This window comes from Melozone crissalis, unplaced genomic scaffold (assembly GCF_028551555.1).
Source record: "Melozone crissalis strain CALT ecotype California unplaced genomic scaffold, PUWL_Pcris_2 ptg000005l_1, whole genome shotgun sequence".
Taxonomy (NCBI): Eukaryota; Metazoa; Chordata; class Aves; order Passeriformes; family Passerellidae; genus Melozone; species Melozone crissalis.
This window is the reverse complement of record NW_026535783.1, coordinates 36,743,144-36,761,684: the sequence shown is the minus strand read 5'-3', so window position 1 is coordinate 36,761,684 and position 18,541 is coordinate 36,743,144. Positions and strand designations below refer to the sequence as shown.

The 18,541-nt window shown below is 39.4% G+C and overlaps 1 protein-coding gene across 2 annotated transcripts in view; it reads left to right on the top strand.

The window, feature by feature from the left end:
• NTRK2 (neurotrophic receptor tyrosine kinase 2) overlaps positions 1–18,541 on the top strand; it is a 198,183-nt gene that overhangs the window by 151,763 nt on the left and 27,879 nt on the right. For both annotated transcript variants that reach the window (XM_054283145.1, XM_054283160.1), the window contains one exon: positions 3,405–3,639. In XM_054283145.1, the coding sequence (XP_054139120.1) occupies positions 3,405–3,639 (235 nt within the window). The remainder of the gene's footprint in view (positions 1–3,404; positions 3,640–18,541) is intronic.

Genomic DNA, 18,541 nt, shown 5'->3' with positions numbered 1-18,541 from the left:
TGAGCCAAAAATGGGCAGAAAAGGTAGCTGTTACTGGTACTTAGTGTGAAATTAATAGCTACCACTGGAAAAAGCAGACACCTAGGAAAACAAATTGTAAGACTCTTGGTTTTTGGACCAGGATGTGGGGCTCTGTTTCTTTGACTGTTTGGAAGTACCATTAAATCAAACTTTGTACCAAAGAAATATTGTTTCCAATATATTTCCATGTATTCTGAAATGTTTGGTTATACATCCTACAGTAGGAATGATTTTCTTACAGGCTTTCTGGTAGCACTTGGAAAATCCCACTCAACACCTATTGCTATCTGTAGGTGTCAGAGCTTCTGAAGACTAACCCCTTTTCTCTTCCCTCTTCTCAGTGTTTTGAAAAGGCTGCTATAAATCTGCAGCAAGAAAACTGTGAGCTATGGAAACTTCTGTGAATTCGAAAACGCTACACTTTGGGGTCCAGATTAGGGCTCTATCTCATAAAGCTGTTCAGGAATGTGCGTAGGAAATTGAAATTTGTCAGTAGAGCAATTATAAATAAATAGATGATACATAAGGTTCACAATAATAGGTAACCCATGATCCAGGAAGTTATGAACAGAGGCCTCATGTATGTGCCATTTCTACCTGCACTTTTTGACATAAAAATAAACAGTTAAGAGATGTCATTTGCTCTATGTTAAAAACATAAGAGATGTTCTTTCAATGTCTACTGTGTAATTTTATCAATAAATATCACAAAGATATTTCAACATACAGAGGTCTTTCCTGCTAAAGAGAGCAAGGGGTACCACCATTTTGGAAGATATCTCTAACAAAGCTGTAAAATAATCAAAATAGATGTCTCATTAAATGGATTAATATTTTCTATATAACTGAAATGACTATGATTGCTAATGCTGCTATTTATGCATTTTCTGATAGCATATGTGAAATGAGTTTGCTGTCTTTTTACCACCTCTTGAAAAAGTAGCCACGCCATAAAACAAATGACATCAACTAGCATCCCCCCTTATTGGCAGGGCCAATAGGTTTGACAGAGAAACTGGGATCTGAACTGGAGATGCAGAACAAACACTACTATTCTTCCCAGAATGGTTGTCTCTCTGGCAAAGGATTTAAGTATATTTTAGAATTAAGGGCATTTATGTTTGTCTGCTTGGTTTTCTGCTGTGAATCAGCAGAGAACTGCTGTTTCCCTATCTGCCATCCTAGTACATTTTCAGAACATTGAATTTCCATTAGAAGAAGCCAGATTCTCAGTTGATGAGAAATAATTTCTTACTCCATAAGAATTGCTTATTATGCCTGATTCTTTTTGATTGGCTTTTTCTTACATTGTAACTCTGATTTTGAATTATTGTACAGAAAAGTATTTTAGCAGACAGTATATTTCCTACTGTAAGGCCTTCACTTTTAAAAAAGCTATTAATCAGCCCTTGTCCTTGGAACATAAAATGATTATGCTGGGACAAGCTATTAAACCTAAGCTCCAATTTGTCATTCCTCTCACATTTTCTGCAGCTTGTGCTGCAGACCAGAGGCTCACAGCAAAGTGGTCTGTTCCATATTTCTTACCCTGCAGCGCCACCAAAGGCTGCTGGGGAAAAATTGATCTGAAAATTTAACCAAAATGAGCCAGGCTGCCTGCATGCAGCCAAAGCCTGTTCAAATCTAGGACTAAAGCTGTAAACTCGTGCCTGCTCAGGGCTTGGTCTGTAGACTAGTGGATGATATGACTGCAGAGAATACCTGTCCATATCCCTGGCTATTGCAGACACTGAAAATCACCTCATTTTTGGCCAGCATCAAGCGGACAAGCAAGCTGGAATGTTAGGAATAATCTACAAATTCCTTTAGATACAGACCATGTCCTCAGGGAAACTAGCAGAAGATGAAAAGTTCTTTAATTTAGCAACTCAGAGATTTGTGTCTGAGAACACTTATTAACAAAATCCACGCATGGATAAAGGTACAGAAGTTTTCAACAGGAATTTGCTAGTGAGTTTTGGGTGGATATTTCATGTCCTCCCATTTATTCCTGCCCCAAATCAACCTAGATCAGATGAATGGCTGCCTGTGCATACCCTGTGGCAGAAAGTTGCTTTGCCTGGTACCAGATACAGTCCCATCAATGCTACACACCCTCCTTCATTTCTTCCTCACATCTGTCACTTTGCTCATGAAACTCTTCCCTCGGGGCAATTTTAATATCATATTTCTAATTGGTAGTGTCAGATTTGATCTCACAGATTTTGATTAATTTGAAAATCTTTTCCAAACCCCTGTGCCCTTACCCTAGAGAAAAATTATGGCCTCACCTCTATTGAGGAGAGAAGAGGAGAGGTGGTCTCTTTGAAAGAATAGTTTTCAGGATTGGAATTAAAAAAAGGGCTTCTGAAAATACAGAAAAATAGAATGGATGGAAAAGCATATTTAGAACATTATAAAATCTATCAGATGAGTAGTGATTGCCAGATTACCTCATTGATTGGATAAGGATTAGCTAGTAATTCTTCCTGCAAACATTGTTCATACGAATGTTTATATCTGCATCTTCAAGGTTCTAGGATGTACAGGCATACCAGGGCTCACATAGTTAAGATGGTAAAGCTCATGTGACTCAGTATTTCACTGGGCTTTCCTAATGCAACATATCTCTGGTTTTGATGAAGTGCATACAAATATTCTCATTAATCAGTTGATTCTTGCTTCTTAGGGACTTGCTAGATCTTGAAAACCTCATATTTCTGAAGAGTTTTGTTTTTCCAAATAGCGTGTCTTTTGTGTCTTCTTCCTATTGTCAAGGATTCCTGTCTCAGGCAGGACTCACCCTTGGTGGTGAAATATGCAAAACTTCTTTCCTGCTGTGCATTTGGATAGGAAATTAGAAGTATAAATTTAAAATTGCTGTCCTTGTTTCTCAAATGGAGAAGGAAGTTAGCTCTTTCTTGTTTAAGAAAAGATGGAAGGGTCAATGGCCTGTATCCCTGCAGAAATCAAGGAATGCCAGTCACTGGAAAAGTGATGCTATGCATGCCACTTCATTGACTTTCCCTCAACTGTTTTTCAGTCTTACAGAGTGATAAGATTTTCCCGTGGTTCCCAAGCAGGTTCATTTGTCAGCCTTTCTCCAGAAAAGATTACTAGAATGGAACAGGAGAAAGATGATGCTTTCTGACAGATGGGCGCTATTGTGAACACATATGCCTTATTTCCTTGAGTAATATATACCCTGTTTGTAGTGCTCTTCAGACCACCTATCTATCCTTCATCAATAAATGAAAACAGTAAATGAGAAAAGCCAAGACAAAAAATTTTCGCTATTTTTATAGGGCTGACACTCACTAATGCCTTTCACTTCACCACCTCACAAGTGGCCTATCAGTTTATCAGATTGTGTTTTGGTGCAGGGCACATGGACCAGATGCAGGACTGATGGCAGAAGGCAACCGTCCTGCTGAGCTGACCCAATCCCAGATGCTTCACATTGCCCAGCAGATTGCTTCTGGTATGGTTTACCTGGCATCACAGCACTTTGTGCATCGGGATCTTGCTACCCGGAATTGTCTGGTTGGTGAAAACCTACTGGTGAAGATTGGGGATTTTGGGATGTCTAGAGATGTGTACAGCACAGACTACTATCGGGTAAGTGAACTGCTGTAAAAGTAATAAGCTAGGTCTTGTTTAATCCTCTTACCACATTGGCGTGACTGATCTGCTTTTATACTTAACCATCTGTCTGTCAGGTAATTTAGAGCCTAGCATATGGAGAACCTAGTTGTGAATTTAAAGGTTTTGGTAAACTTGGACAGTTAATCAGAGTAGTCTGTCATGTTTTGTTGTTTATATATGCTGGGTTTAGATTCTAAATCACAGGAAGGTCTTTTTCTCTGGGCAAAAATTTTGTACATTTGTTTGGCATAAGTGAAAAAGAAACAACAGATAAAAAGGGTAATCAAATTTGGCCCAACACTTTGAAGCTATTAAAATATGTTCTTAAATACTGCTAAGAAAAATGGAAATGGTAACTTTGGGAAGCAGTTGTATAATGAACCAGTTAACTAGAGGAAAAATAAGTACTGGGCAGCAGCAGTGACTAGTTACTTTACTCAGTAAGAGATTAGGTAAGAAGTTTGTTATACTGAGCACCCAAAAGCTTTTCCTGCCTTAAACCAGGGCTTTAGTCCTACTTCTTAGTGTTGAAGAGCTGTTTTGCAGAGGACAAGAGTAGCCCGTTGCTCTTTTCATTCTGACTGTTTTTCCTGAGCTTGGCTGCCATAAGGCGCGATCTGAATTTTGCAAAGGCTTTCTGAGATTGCTGGGCTAAACAAACTGAGTGCATTAATGCTTTTGTTGATGCAGTCTTTGTACTATGTGGTAAGTCATGTAGTTGACACCATTTGCTGTTTGCTATCACATTTGTAATTTCATGATTGGAACTGAACCTGCTTGTGGCTTGGGGAAGGCAATCCATGACCAAGTTGATAATTTACAAACCCTAGAGTTTATCCTGTAAGGTAATCTCATCCTCCTTAAGCACATGTTTTGTATCTGCCTCTCTACTCCTTATTTCTTATTCCTTTTTCATTATTACTTTCTTAGCCAGTCAATTTGGATTGTGTTATTAAAAGAAAGTGTCACCTCACCATCAGTATTGGTGGGATGCCTGGGAAGAGATTGTCTCCACATCTGGCTAAGGCTGGACAGGGTAGATGATGCTACAATTTTGAAAATTATTGTTGAATGCTGATTCACTTAAAAGCTCATAAGGTACTATTAATTTACAGTTTACTTAACTGTAAATATTCACTGGTAATTTTCTTTCCTTTCAAAGACAAACCTAGTATTTAGTAAACATATCCACATTCCTCTTATATATTGTTATTTTGGAAACTGACACTGAATTATTTGATCAACGTAAAACAAGCATGACTGCACTTCAGAGCTTAAAAAAATATACAGGATGGTAATGACTTTCTTTGTGTTTTAAAGGACACCCATGAGCAGAGGCTAAGGTTTCTTGATTTTGCACCTGGTTTTGCATATTGCAGTTTTGCACCACCTGTTGGGACTGAAGTTGTGTCTCTGTTCCATACTTCAGCGTTTACCATGTTAGTCGTTACATTTAAGAATGAATGTATATGCAAGACAGTACATGTTTCCAAAGGTTGTTACAGTCAGAGGCAACATTTTGGAACATATACTTTGCTTATTTCTGGAAAAAAAAAAAGTAACTCCCCCTGCTGCATAAAAGCTACCTGCAAAAGGGGGTAGAAGCTCAGTAGTCATATGGCCTTCCTGGAGACAGCTGAGGCTTGGCTCATGCACGTGATGGTGCACGGACTCTGGCATCAGTGTACCTGATCACGGACATCTGGGTTTAATGCTCAAGTCTTGCACACGAGTACTCAAGCAAAGCTTCTACCCACTGAAACACAAATTTAGAACAACTCCCATGACCCAGACAAAGCAGGAGTTCATGACATCCTGGGTAACCTGGATAATCTTTGGGCACCTCTGAAAGGATCTCATTTAAGAGGTATATTGTATTTCCCTCTGTCCCTCATAACAGATTCATTCTCTTCTTTCCTCCTTCTCTCCCTTATCTTCACTTATTTTTGAGGGGAAGGAGGGCAGTCTGGGAGGTCCAGGGAGTAACAAAGCAGGAGGTAGTAGTGTGAAGAGGGTAAAATCATTGATGTGAGAGAGGGAACAAATAAGGTGGGAAAGATAATTGTGAGAGGTGTTAGTGAAAGACAGAAATGCAAATGAAGAGAGAAAGAGGTAAACAAGTGTCAAAGGGGATGGTGTAAAATAACATAGCCCCATCCAAACTGGTGGTGTAGGCTTGCAGAGGGATGGGTGGATATGAAACTTCAAGTTGGGAAGTTGCTTGTTCTACACAGTAAGAAGAATGAGAAGGATAGCTTCTCTGGCGCCTCATGTTCCAGTTGGTTTCTAATTAGTGCAGAGGAGAGATAGAGCCACAGCCTGCCATGTCACCATATTTTGCAGCTGATAAATTTTGAAGTTCCAGCTGAGCCTGTGAAGTTTTGGCCTGCCATTTCTGAGACATATGTGGGCCAGTCAAAAGATGGTCATGAAAAAATCAAGGCAATGATGAATTCCCTGATGGTTGCCCGGAGAATTGCATCCTTGGCAGGCCTAAGTCAATGATAACACTGGAATAGCACTGACGTACTAATTGCTTATAGCAGGCTAAGTTTTTTAACTGGTCAGGTTTAAACACTTACAGAGAAGCAAATCATTCCCAACCCTGACAGCTTTATCTGATGCTCATTCGTGGGATTTACACAATTCCAAAAAGTTCTGCAAGAAATGGTTCGTCATTTGTGGGTTTTAATACACTGGAATTGGTTTTTTTTGTTTTTTGGAGCCTGCCACTCAGTCATGATGTTAGATTTGCCCAAGATGATTATTTATAGCTTGCTTCTGTAAGATAAGGATGATCCTAAGTCATTGTGCACTGTTAGATTTTTAATGACATTCTGCATTGAATCAGCTCAGCTGTTAAGAGATGCTTCAGGGAAGAGTGGGAGAGAAGTAACCCTTGGACTAGAAATACATATGATGTGTGGCCCTGATTGCACAAGCTTTCCCTTTTTCTCCCCCTTTCTTTTTCCTGTCTTTTTCATCATGCAGGGATCTTGAAAGTAGGGGAAGTCCTGATGTACATGCTAGCATCCAGTGTAACAGCAGTAGGGTTTGATAGTCAGACCCTGGGGACATGAAAAAACTGCGATGATTTTTCTTACCCATAAGTGCTCTACACCCCAGGCCAAAGTTAAACAACTCTCAAGTAATTGGTTTGGTTTGTGAGCCAAACAGCTCTAGCAACACTGCTGAACTGCAATCCTTATAGCACAAAAGACTCTTTCACAAAGTTATTTACTTGGAGAGCTTAGGTCTCAAGTTTATTAGGGGCTTTTACTTGTTCTGTTGATAGCTGGGATTTGCTGTTTGATTTCCTGCCCCCACAGGTCAGGGTTTCCTATCTTACTCTAAGATACCCGGGTAATTCTTTAATGTAGCTTTCAGTGCTTTTAAGTACTGACACTGAAGTCTGGGAAGAACCACTTTGTTGTTCTTGCATTCAGGGATAATATATCAGGGCCTTTTTAGGTTTCCAGTTCATGTTTGCAAGTGGTTGCTCAGTACTTGATCTTAAAATAATTTCAGCATTTCTTAATTATAAGCAAGAAGCTTGAAAAAAAGTAGAAGTCATCTTATCCCAGTACTTGGAAAAACTTAACATGGGTATGCTTTAAATATCCAGCCTGGTCAGCCAACTACAGGCTTGAGCCAAGGTTTGGGATGAAACTGTGATCTCACCAGACTAAGCAAGAGCTTTGCCATTACCTTCATTAGGATCAGAGTTTCACCCTTCCCCACTTTTATGTTTGTCCAGTGCAGGATAGACATTCTGTTTCTTATTTAGATTTATGGAGCTCAGTTTTGTAATCCCTATTTAGCTATTGTATAACCTACTTGCCTTTATGTAACAGCACAAGAACAGTGAAGAAAATGTGGACTCCTTTTTTCAGCTTGCACAAACCACTACAAACTCTATTAAAAGACTGGGCCTGGTGTGGTTTCCATCTTTCTTTAAGGCCCAATTTGCCCTAAAACTACAGAGAGGTTCACAAATTCATTTCTTTCACTTCTGGCATATATCGGGCAGAAGACTAAGGATGTGTTTCATTATAAATTTCATTGACTCCATTTGTCTTTAAAATCTTCACATTTTGCACCATTTTGCTATTTAAAGAGAGCATAGCATATCAGATTGGAAGAAGAGACAGAGGTTACTGAGTCTAAGTATTTCACTCTTGAGGGAAGCCACAGAGTAGGTGTTAAGGGTAGGAGCAACAAGAACCTGAGACCTCATCATGCTGCAGGGAAAACACCAACACTCACTAGTACTTTAGCCCCATCTATATAAGACACCAAGCCCCATAAAAATGCTAGTCTGCCAGGGAAAAGGAAAAGTTTTCAACAGTGTCCTAAGCACCTAAAGAGAAGTTATGCTTGGCAAAATTTCCTGAGAGATCTTAAGAACTCAGTCTCACCTAAGACACAGCAAGATGTGAGAGCAATCCCCACTGGATATTTCTGTGAAAATTGCCTTCTGAACTGGCAAACTGTAGAAAGCTATGTGGGCCCAAGCCAGCTGCACCAGCGTGTGGCATACCTTGCTTTTGGTGATGCTCCTCAGAGCACATCTGGGCATGTTTCCTGTCCTCAGCGCCTTAGAGCAGTGTGGGAACTGAAGATGATCCAGATTCAAATCAAACAACAAGAGGGAAAAGAAAAAGGCAAGTCCTGAAGAATGACTTTAGTTGAACGAGTTAAGAAGCTGCAGCCTGCAAAATGCTGACAGGCTTTTTCTCAAATACTTCTCAGGTATAGAACTGGATAGCAGCGATCTTGTGTTTCTGAAGCCCGGATTTCTGACTCCTGAATCACTCCTGTCCTATCACACAGTCCCTTCTCTCAAAGTGGATGTTGCAAATAAGTAGGATCCTGTGTTTCCAGTGCTTTTTCCAAAAGGCTGCACAACAGTTTCTCTGTCCTAACAGCTGCATTTTTTTTTTAATTCAGCAACCTGAATTAACTCATGAGCAATAGACACCTACTGGATCACATTATTCTACTCTCTTTCCAGTCTTTAAATCTCAATTGTATTTAGAGAAACTACTCCTGTCCCCTACCAGACTGTCAGAAAGAAGGCCCACTGTCAGGAAAAAATGTCTTCATTTTTTTTCTTTTTCACACTAGCCTTTTCCAATGACTTTCAGTGTGTGAAAAAGCAATTCTTGTATCTCTTTCTGATAGAGACATTGCTAGAACTGTGAATGGTATTTTCCAAATCTGATATTTCCCTTTCTTCGATTAGAGGTACCTCCCAGCCTCTAATGAAAATATGCTGGATAGTACATCCAAACCCACATAGCCTGTGTTATTGTCACATGTTAACCGTATTGTCAGACAATGCCCTGGGCCACTCTCATCTTCTACTTCTTCCAAATGAAGAATATCCCTTTTTTTCCCCTAAGCTTTTGGTTTCAGTCCCTCAGTGAATGACTTTGAAATTCATACTGGCACATTTTGTACCTCTAGTGCTTGAGAAAGACTGTTGTTTCTCTTTTATTTTTTTGGTTTCTTTGAGGGCTGGGTTGTTTTGTTTCGTCTTGGTTTTTTGTTTGTTTGTTGTTTTTTTTAAATTAGAATTCAGATCTTGTCTAAATTGGTTGTTAAAGAACTAAAGAAACAGAATCAGGCTACCAAAAAGTAAACAGCTGATGGAGGGAGAAAGTTTTGTTGGGAAGTTTGCTAGATTTTTGTAGCTTTGTTTCCTAAAGTTTCTTTGATAATTTCTATTTAATGCTAATATTAAGTATTCTGGGATGTTTGTCTTCTTAAAAAACAGATTTCCCATGAGCTTTCAGTTGAGACAGAAAAAGCTATTAAACCTCTTAACCTCCCAGATTTCCAGAAAAACTAATGGTTACACAATTTTCCATTCCAGGCCTATTTTAAAAGTACATAGATTTTGAACCTTCGTGCTACATAAAAAAGATGAACAACTCTTTTGAGAAAACATTTTGACACTTATGAGTGTTAAAATCGTCAACAAACAGTTCTTATTCTGATTTTTGCTGTTCCTTAGCAAAGCCAAAGTAGCAGTTTGAAAAACAGTGAAATTACATTAGAATTAAAGGAATGAAAGAGCATCCTGCCCACTAGCCATACCCTCCTCCCTTCATGTATGAATCTAATGTTGTAGAGTGCTGTATTTCTGGAAACTGCATGATATACTTTTCTGGTGACACTCTATGAAATGTTTTCCAAAAGATAAGGCTAGTAAAATAATCACCAGAGAGTGATCTCGTTTAAGCTATTTCCAGTACCTAATGCCTATTTGCAAAAGAATTAATGCATGACAGCAAGGGGCTAAAAAAAGAAAAGGCTGGTTTATCATTATTTGGGCTGTAACTAGCCAGGCAAACACCATGATACAAATGTTTACAGTGAGGAACAAGTGTCTGTCTATTCTGAAAGGGCAACAGCAGCAAACACCTGCAGGTCTCAGCTGTCACTACAGAGATGAATACCTGTGTGTGGGAGTTTGGAGGAGGCTGCACTAAAGAAAACAAGAAAGAGTTACTGGGAAGTCAAGCAGCTTGTCAAGGCATTCTCGTAGGTGTGTGTATTGAATTGTCACAGTTTGAAGGCACAGTTTGAAGGCTTTTTATTAGCTGCTATTTTTGCATCCATTGCTCAAAAGGAAATTATCTGCTTCCCTACATGGACTTCTCGGCTTTCCTCCTCCGTCAGAGTCTCATTGCATCATGTGTAGTGCTGGGGAGGACAGAGGGTTCCAGCAGCCCTGGAAGACGTGCACAGATGATTTCATGCAACTGGAAACAATACAAGAAATAATAGGCCAGCTTGAGAGATGTACATCCAAAGTAGCTGCCTTGAAGTCAGTGCAGTAGCTCTGAACCTAAAGTAACATAATCACAAGCAGAATTAGGCCTAATGATTTTAAAGGGCTTTCTAAAAGTCACTGTAGCATCAGTATTTAAAAACTGGTATGCACCAGGACATGGTGTTTTCCTGATGACCAAGGGTAAGCACCACGGCTTGATACCTGTCGCTACTTGCGCATGGCAGAATATATTCTGTGCTGTGCAGGAGGCATGGTCTGTCCCCAGCTTTTACTTACACAACTATTGGTTGGATTCCTGGTTTTGTTTGGAATTACAGCTGTTTAACTTCTTCAGTTCTTCACTGATAATCTTATTTCAGCTTTGTCTAAAGCAAGAACAACTTCCAAATTTTAGTACAGCTGTAGATGTAATCACTTCCTAAGTGAAGTTTTTTTCATCATCTTCACATCAGGGTTATTGGTCTTACTTGCACTTCTGTTTCCATCTGTTTTCACCAACACAGATCCTAAGAGGGGAGTCCAAGAAAGTTCTCCTTGTTAGTGTTAGGAGAAGGAACATCAGATGTCCAACGTGTGCTGCATTTAACAATCATTTCTTACTAAACTCTCTCTTGCAGGGTTTATGGCAGGTTGGTAATACAGAAAATGAGACTTTTAACTGGGAGGTTGTGACATACTTCACTTAGCCAGACTAAAGCCCCCTTTTGCTTTAAATGTGCAACTAGGAAGCTTCATGGCTCCTGGAGTACATTCTCCTTCTGTGAGATCAAAGAGCGCAAAGACAGCAGAAACAAAAACCCATAATAACTAGGTTGAAAAATTAGGCTGATTAAAAGACAGACTAAAGTAAAGTGACCTTGTTGCTGTGACTAGTTACTTGATTACCTATTGAATTTCAGTGCCCAATATTTCCTTGTAAATCCACCAGCACTAGATTTATACCAACACGGTTCTCATGCAGCATGTCAAGAAACAGGTTCATCTTGAGAAAAAAGTTCAAGACAGGAGGCAGTACCTAGAAACATATGCAGAAATCCTGTTGAGCTATGCTATAGCTTAAAGTGTTGAATGTGTGTCAATCAAAATATTAAAGTGTTTGGAAATTTTCAAATTGATTTTTTCCCTCTGTTTGCTTCTGTTAAAAGCTTTAAGAATTTAGTATTTGGTTCCATACTGGTTGTGGAACAGATATTACAGTTTTCAAGGGTCTGGAAGCTTTGGATTTCCCACCTTATTGTTAAAGCATTTTAATAGAGTGCTTTTCAGCTGGTTACTCCTGCAGTATGCAGTTGGTGAGAGCCATAGGATCCACATGCACTCCTATAGGATAACAGGAAGTCTACACAGTCATCGTCACCAGTGGCTGACACAAGCTTTTCTGTTGAGGGGCTCTTAGCACAGATGTTCATTAACTTAAAAAGTCCTTTTAAAATTATACATACAAAACTGAATCATTCTCAAAAATAACCACACATATGGATATAAATTGCAGGAAAGCAATGATTCACACATTGAAATTAGCCTTAGGAACTGCAATTTGGAGAGCTTTGCAGAACTGTGATCGTAATCGCCTCATTCCATTAAGTAGCAGCAGAGCTGTACAGAGCTATTTTTTTGCAGGTGCTGAAACGATTTAACTGTTATTTAGATGATTAGCACATAAGAGAGCCATGTCCTCAATCCCATCCCTGTTCACAATTTGCTGGATTGTACTTGGAATATTGGTGGAGGCTATTTCCATTGACTTTACTAGAGCCAATGTTTTGCCCAGGGTTTTAGAAAGTGAAAAGCTTATGGTCAACCTTTTCTAGGCATAAAATGGCAAGAGAAATTTTAAAGTAATTTCTGTTGTTTTTCTTCCTGCGCCAGGCCTTTGTGCAGACTAACAAAGCCTTTTTGTATGGGGAGGAACCATGTGTAAATATCTGGAGATACTGTACTGCAGTGCTACAGATTGTCACTTTTGGCAGGCAATCTGCAAAGCAATTTACAGAATTCCAAAGGTTAGCAGCTGAAACTGTTGACTTTTTGATGTGTGATGTGCACAGTGTGAGGAAAAGATGGTGTGAGAACAAAATCAGTAAAAGATCTCTGGGAGCACAGTCGGATACTGGAATGGCATCTCCTGGGTGCTGCAGAGCACTGGTGCGATCTGTGCGGCCGCCACTGCCACCGCTGATGGTGGGACAGCACAGAAAGGCCACCCAGAGGGAGCAGCCCTTAAACGGGAACTCTCCTTTGATGTCTGGTCACAGAATCAGCTCCCAGCAGTCTTTGCAGGCTTCCAGCTGGAAGGTTTTCTTATGCAAATGGCCTCTCTCCTTGCTCTAAAGAAAGCAGTTGCTAGGCAGTTTTCCGAAATATGCATTTTTTACCCTGGGCTTGACGAACAATCGGCACTCTTTTGGCCCACAGAACTCAGGAAGCAGGGGAAGGAAGAACTAGACAATTAGACTATGAAGTGGTATGTGTAACAGGATGGATGGAGAGGATGAGAGGACAGCACCAGCTAGTAATAAAGCCGAGGCTACAAATCTGGCTCTTCGTGTGTGCATAGCAAAGAACTACTGGTGGTGGTGGAAAAGGGGAAGAACTGTCTGACACCAGATCATTTCCATCTTCAGCGCTCTCTGGGTCCTTGTTCTGTCCAATTGAGCTAGTGTCCCCTCCAACCTGATGTGGAAGGGAAGTCAGTAGCGAAGATTTAATCAGAAGCTGTTGGCATCAGTGACAGAGAACACGCAGTCAGAATCTGTGGTTACCTATGTAGCTGTAACATGGATGCCATAGTGAAATGTTTTCAATACCAGATGTCATGAACAGTGGTGAAGTTTTTGACGCCTTGTCAGGAGCTGCTCTCCAAGCTTCCCAGAAGGCGAGGACTCCAGAAATAGACTGATACTGCATCTTACAGTCTCAGGAACTTTGCAATTAGACTTCAGAGATAATTTGGCTTTGAATGATAATCTTGCATAAAATGGAGCAAAAACAGGTATAAAATGCTGTCAAGCTTCTAGCTGTGTCCTAACTTCAGGAAAAGATGAAGGCCTGATTTAAGGTGTGTTGCTGCTCGTTTGAGGTCCCAGGGGGGCCCTAAGCTGCGTGTTCGCTGCAGCAGCAGGCAGGCAGGCAAGGAGCCTCCCCACGGCCTCTGAGGGTGCTGTTGGGTGTGGGTTTGTTGGGGGTCCCACCCCGGAGCAGCATGGCTTCTGAGGGAGAAGGGGAAAGGGACAGGGAGGCGGTGAGAGGGAGAGCCTGGTCTACCTGGCACAGCTTAACAGGGAAAAGGGCTTGGGCCAACGGGATTACAGATCCATGGTACTGCAGGGGAGGATCACAGGCTTGGAATAAACCCGCATTTTCAAGGTGGAGACAGAGCATACCATTTGACTAAAATGTAACACCACAAAGGTGCGTGACAGAATATGCACCTTCCATCAAGGACAGATACAAAAGAATTAGAAAATATTGTGGTGACTCAAATACTTCTATCTGCATCAGGTGGGTTAACAAACATCCAAAAGAAAAGCCATATGAGTGGGAAGTAACTTCATTATTTTACAGCGTACTGAAATGCTTTTAAGGAAAAAAAAACCAACAAACAAAAAACAACAAACAACTAGCTTAATACCCTTGAATTTGCTTTCAAAAGTTACTATTTATTTGCCCTTAAAAATATTCTTGCAACACTACTGTCCACTCTATGAGGATTTGAAGAGCTTACACTAGATTTGATGTACAATCAGTTCCTATTTCTCTTCCACAGTTCATTTCATCCAGGGCTTGATATTGCCATAGTGGTGTCTCAGATGTTTGGGCTCAGAGCAGAGTCAGACCCATTGAAATTATCAGATAGCACTACAAACACTGAGAGGTGATGCAAATGAAATTTCAAAATTACTCCCTTATTTAGTCTTATACTTGTTTTGATCTCCAGAGAGGTATAACATTTATATTTTCTGTCTTCAAGCCATTTCCCAATGCTTTGGAAGAAGTTTAAATTAAAAAATCCATGATTTTTGAGTCTCATCAAACTGTATTTCAGTCCTCTCTTCCTTGCAGTTCAAGCTTTTTCCACATGTTCAAGCTTTTTTTCATGAATATGAGTCCTGGAAGTAAACATTGTAAAATGAATGCCACTCCAGTTATTCACATCATACACTTAGAAGCCAGGATTTTAAAGAAAGTGCTACAGTGTGACACTTTTGATAATAAGTGTGTAAGACTGTAGATCTACGTCTTACGTCAAAAATATTGATCCTGTGTAATAAAGGAGTAGACAATGAAAATGAAACAGAATTAAAGCCATTTAGAGATAAAATAATCTTGAGACTACAATACTGTAAAGCACAAAATATTGGGTCTTCTCTGTTGCTATTGAAAATTACTATGGCCTAAGCAGTTAGTGTTACAGCCTGTACAATTTCTCTAGGAGACAGAAAGATGTTGGTACATATTCAAAGAATGAAAACTTGTCTACCTCCCAGACTAATGAGCAAACTGGCATTGACATTACTGGGGACAGAAATTTTACTTTTATTCTTATTACTTGCAAATTTGTAATGGCTTTCTATCTGATTTCACTTCCATGTTCACTGCTGAATCTACAGGCTCAAAAGAAATCACATCCCCTGTGATCCAATTCTTGCATACCACACCATGAAGCAAATCAAAATGTTTTGCTGGAAATAAAAGCTGGGGTTTTGTCAGCTGATATGTAAAATATGATGCAGTCTGAGCCTCCTTTAAGGAACTCTTTTATAACACCATTTCAGGGTGTGTATCAAGAGAGGCCTTCAGATTATTTTATGGCCTGCAAGATTATGTCTCTGTAAATCTGGATGTAATGGTTTACACAGAGAGGGAGAAATCTTAACAGAGCAAATACATTTTTCTCCTTTTCTTTCTCTTCTTCGTCTTTTTTTTTTTTCCTGGCAGTAGAATTTTAAGAACTGTTCATAAAATGTATTGCCAGATATTCTTTGATAACACATCAACATTGCAATTATTCCACAGCCAGTATAAATATAAAGGGGGGGAAAAAAGAAGCAACATACATGACTGTCAGTATGATCACAAATTATTTGCCCTAATGTTTTTGTCATCTAAGTTCCTCATACTGCCTCAGCTTAGGCCCACAAAATAAAACTGTGATGCTATCAGGAGAATATGGATTCTTTCCAGATTGATTTACCAGATGCTTGTCACCACGAAGTCGCTTTGGAAGGCTAACTGATAGGCTGGGCTCTTTGCAAATTACTGCTCTGCATGCAGTCCTTTTGCAGCTGATTATGCTGCCAATGTTATTTTCTGACGATGAGATTTAGTGCAGCACACTGCCTGGCACTATCCTTGTAAAAGATTTTTCTTGCTTGTGAGCTAAGCAAAGGGCAGGGTCCTGCATTCTTGGCAGCCTGTCATATGCATGAGCTGTTTGTTTTTTGGATTCAGCAAGCAGAGTTTTAAATCATCTTTAGCAAAACAAGACACAGAGAAAAAAGAGAGATCAAAATAGAGCTGAATATTTCATGCCATAATTTTGGCAGCACATCTCGTCTTGTCTTCTAGATTGAAAGCTCCAATGAAAAAGGGAATTTTGCAGTTTTCAATTGCGTGACTTTTCCATGCTCCTTGAGTATCCTCAAATATTCTAGGACTTGTCTCTCATGCCATATCAGCCATTTTTAGAGAAAAGAATCTAGTGTTGAATAGTTGTGTGGGAAAAGCATAATTTTGTTAAAATAAAGGTCAATGCCTATACACAGTGAGTGGAATGTGCCTCTCAACAGACAACCAATAGATACTATTTGAATCTGCAAAACAGAGATTGTATATTGTTTAAAATATATCGGTCCAATATTGCCATATTCTGCAAAGGGAAATCTGTTGAAAGTAATTAAAAATCCTAGCACAACTTCTACCTGTTCACATAGACACACAGAGTTGTGATTCTTACACCAGTCATGCTTGGAGGAACATTTCTGCGTGATAAGTATTTCCATCACAATTTGGAAATGGGCTAATTGGTGGGTTTGGAGCTTGTATATGCACACATATTATTATTCAGTATTAACCTGGTTTTCCATTTCGATCAACTTTAGTTCCTAGAATAAAATGCTAAATAGAAAATGAGGAAACTAAAGGTTATGCTGTGCTGCACACGGTAAAAAGCCCTTCAAATACATATTTAAATACAGCTAAAATGGCATAAATTAGAAAATGCAAACAAGTTTCATGGAGAGGTTTATACAGTTCCACAGTACAGTGTGAGACTGAAGGTATGTCTAATCTGCAGACACTGCTAGCTCAAAAATTGTGACACGAGCTCAATGCAGACTGCAAAGCTATTCAGAAGCAGGATGAATGTTCCTTTTCTGATGGCACACACTTCTTCCTCTGTGCTACTCACAATGTCCAAGCTAGCTGCTTGAAACGTAGCTTGCGTTTTTATGTTTTCAACTGTGTCATCAGGGATATGGAAAACAGCATTATGCTAATTAACATGATCAGAAAAAAAAGAAGATATGTAAATAAAGCTTTCTTCCTTAGTTATTCCTTTTAATCTATTACATCTTAATACATTTGTTTAAGATGGAAGAAGGAAAAATGAAAAAAAAAAGGAATAGATCTGATCTATTTAGCCTTCAGATTACATAAAATAAGCAATTAATCTGCACCTATAGTTGAATAACTTTCTATTGTAAGTAAAGTTCAAAGGGGTATTTATGGATTTAAAAACTGCCCGAGAATCTCAGAATGCCTCGCTTTAAAATAGTTGTGATCCCAGAATTCTTGGAGCACCTGTTTTCTTGCTGTCCTCCTGCTGCTGTTCAAGTCAGCTTTGAAAACTAGAAAGAACTAATTGTTGTGTTCTTCTTAAGAATTGTAGAAATGCACATTTTCTTTAAATAGCTGCAGATAGGAGATGGAAATTGTGTCCCTAAATCACATGTAAAAGTGGAGAGCAATAAGTTGCAGAATTATTGGTGATTTCCTCTCATAAAGGACACAGAAAGTAAGCAAAAATACAAAAGAAGAAAAGGCTAATGGACAAACAGGGATACAGTGAAAAGGGCCAACAAGCATTTCAGATTAGCTTTGAAAAGAATACCAAAATAGACAAGAGGAGTCTCTTGACTGTTTAAATGTCAAGAGTATGAGGAGGAAAGTGGTGCCACTGTAGACAGGATGATGTGGGAAGGAGAGTGAGTTTGGCCTGAAAGCAAAATTAATCTCTAACATCAGATCTTGAAAGGATAGTGATAAATATGAAGATACAGGCAAAGCAGCCATTGGGATATGTAAGTTAGACCTGGAACACACACAAAGAAGAGATCCTCAAGCAATGATGGACATTGTCAGCCAGTTTTATGATTGGAAACAAAGAGGTCAGCAAACTTTTAAAGCAACATAAACCAGCCCTGCTCCCCAGAGCAGAGGTCCTGACCTCCTCTTGCCTCAACAGCTAATTCCTGCAACATCTGCTTTTCTGCACCAGCATCAATGTTTCTACAGCAACTGAACAAACTTTGTTAATGAAACATTCCAGCTGAAAAACAAGCTTTCTTTTTTTTTCTTGGTTGGAGAGAGGACAGAATACTTCTCCAAACCAAAGTACAGAACAAGGGCATTCCTGATTAAAATCTTTGTTGAAGGAGAGTCTAAAAGAACCGTACTATATGAGTGCTTCAAAAGACTAAAATAAACATTAGGGATGAAAGAATACTATTGAAACTAAAGAACAATGCTCGCATAAGAACAAATTTATGCAATCTTGTTATCAAAGCATTTAAGCAAGAGACTAGGCAAAGTTTTCTAAAAATTAAAGCATGAGGTTCTTTGACAACTTGTGAACTTAGAATAATCTCATTTTAAGGTGGCACTGTGCAATTTATGAAGGAAATTATTCAATGCAGACAAACTATGCCTTAGGATACAAGAGGACCAGAGGACTTGGTGTGCTCCGCATAATTCTTCGCTTAGGTGCCTTGAAGCATATAAAGAACCCAAACTCCTGCTGGTGTCAGAAGTACTTGGTTAAGCAGAGTGCCAGCATGAGTAGCAATCTGAAGC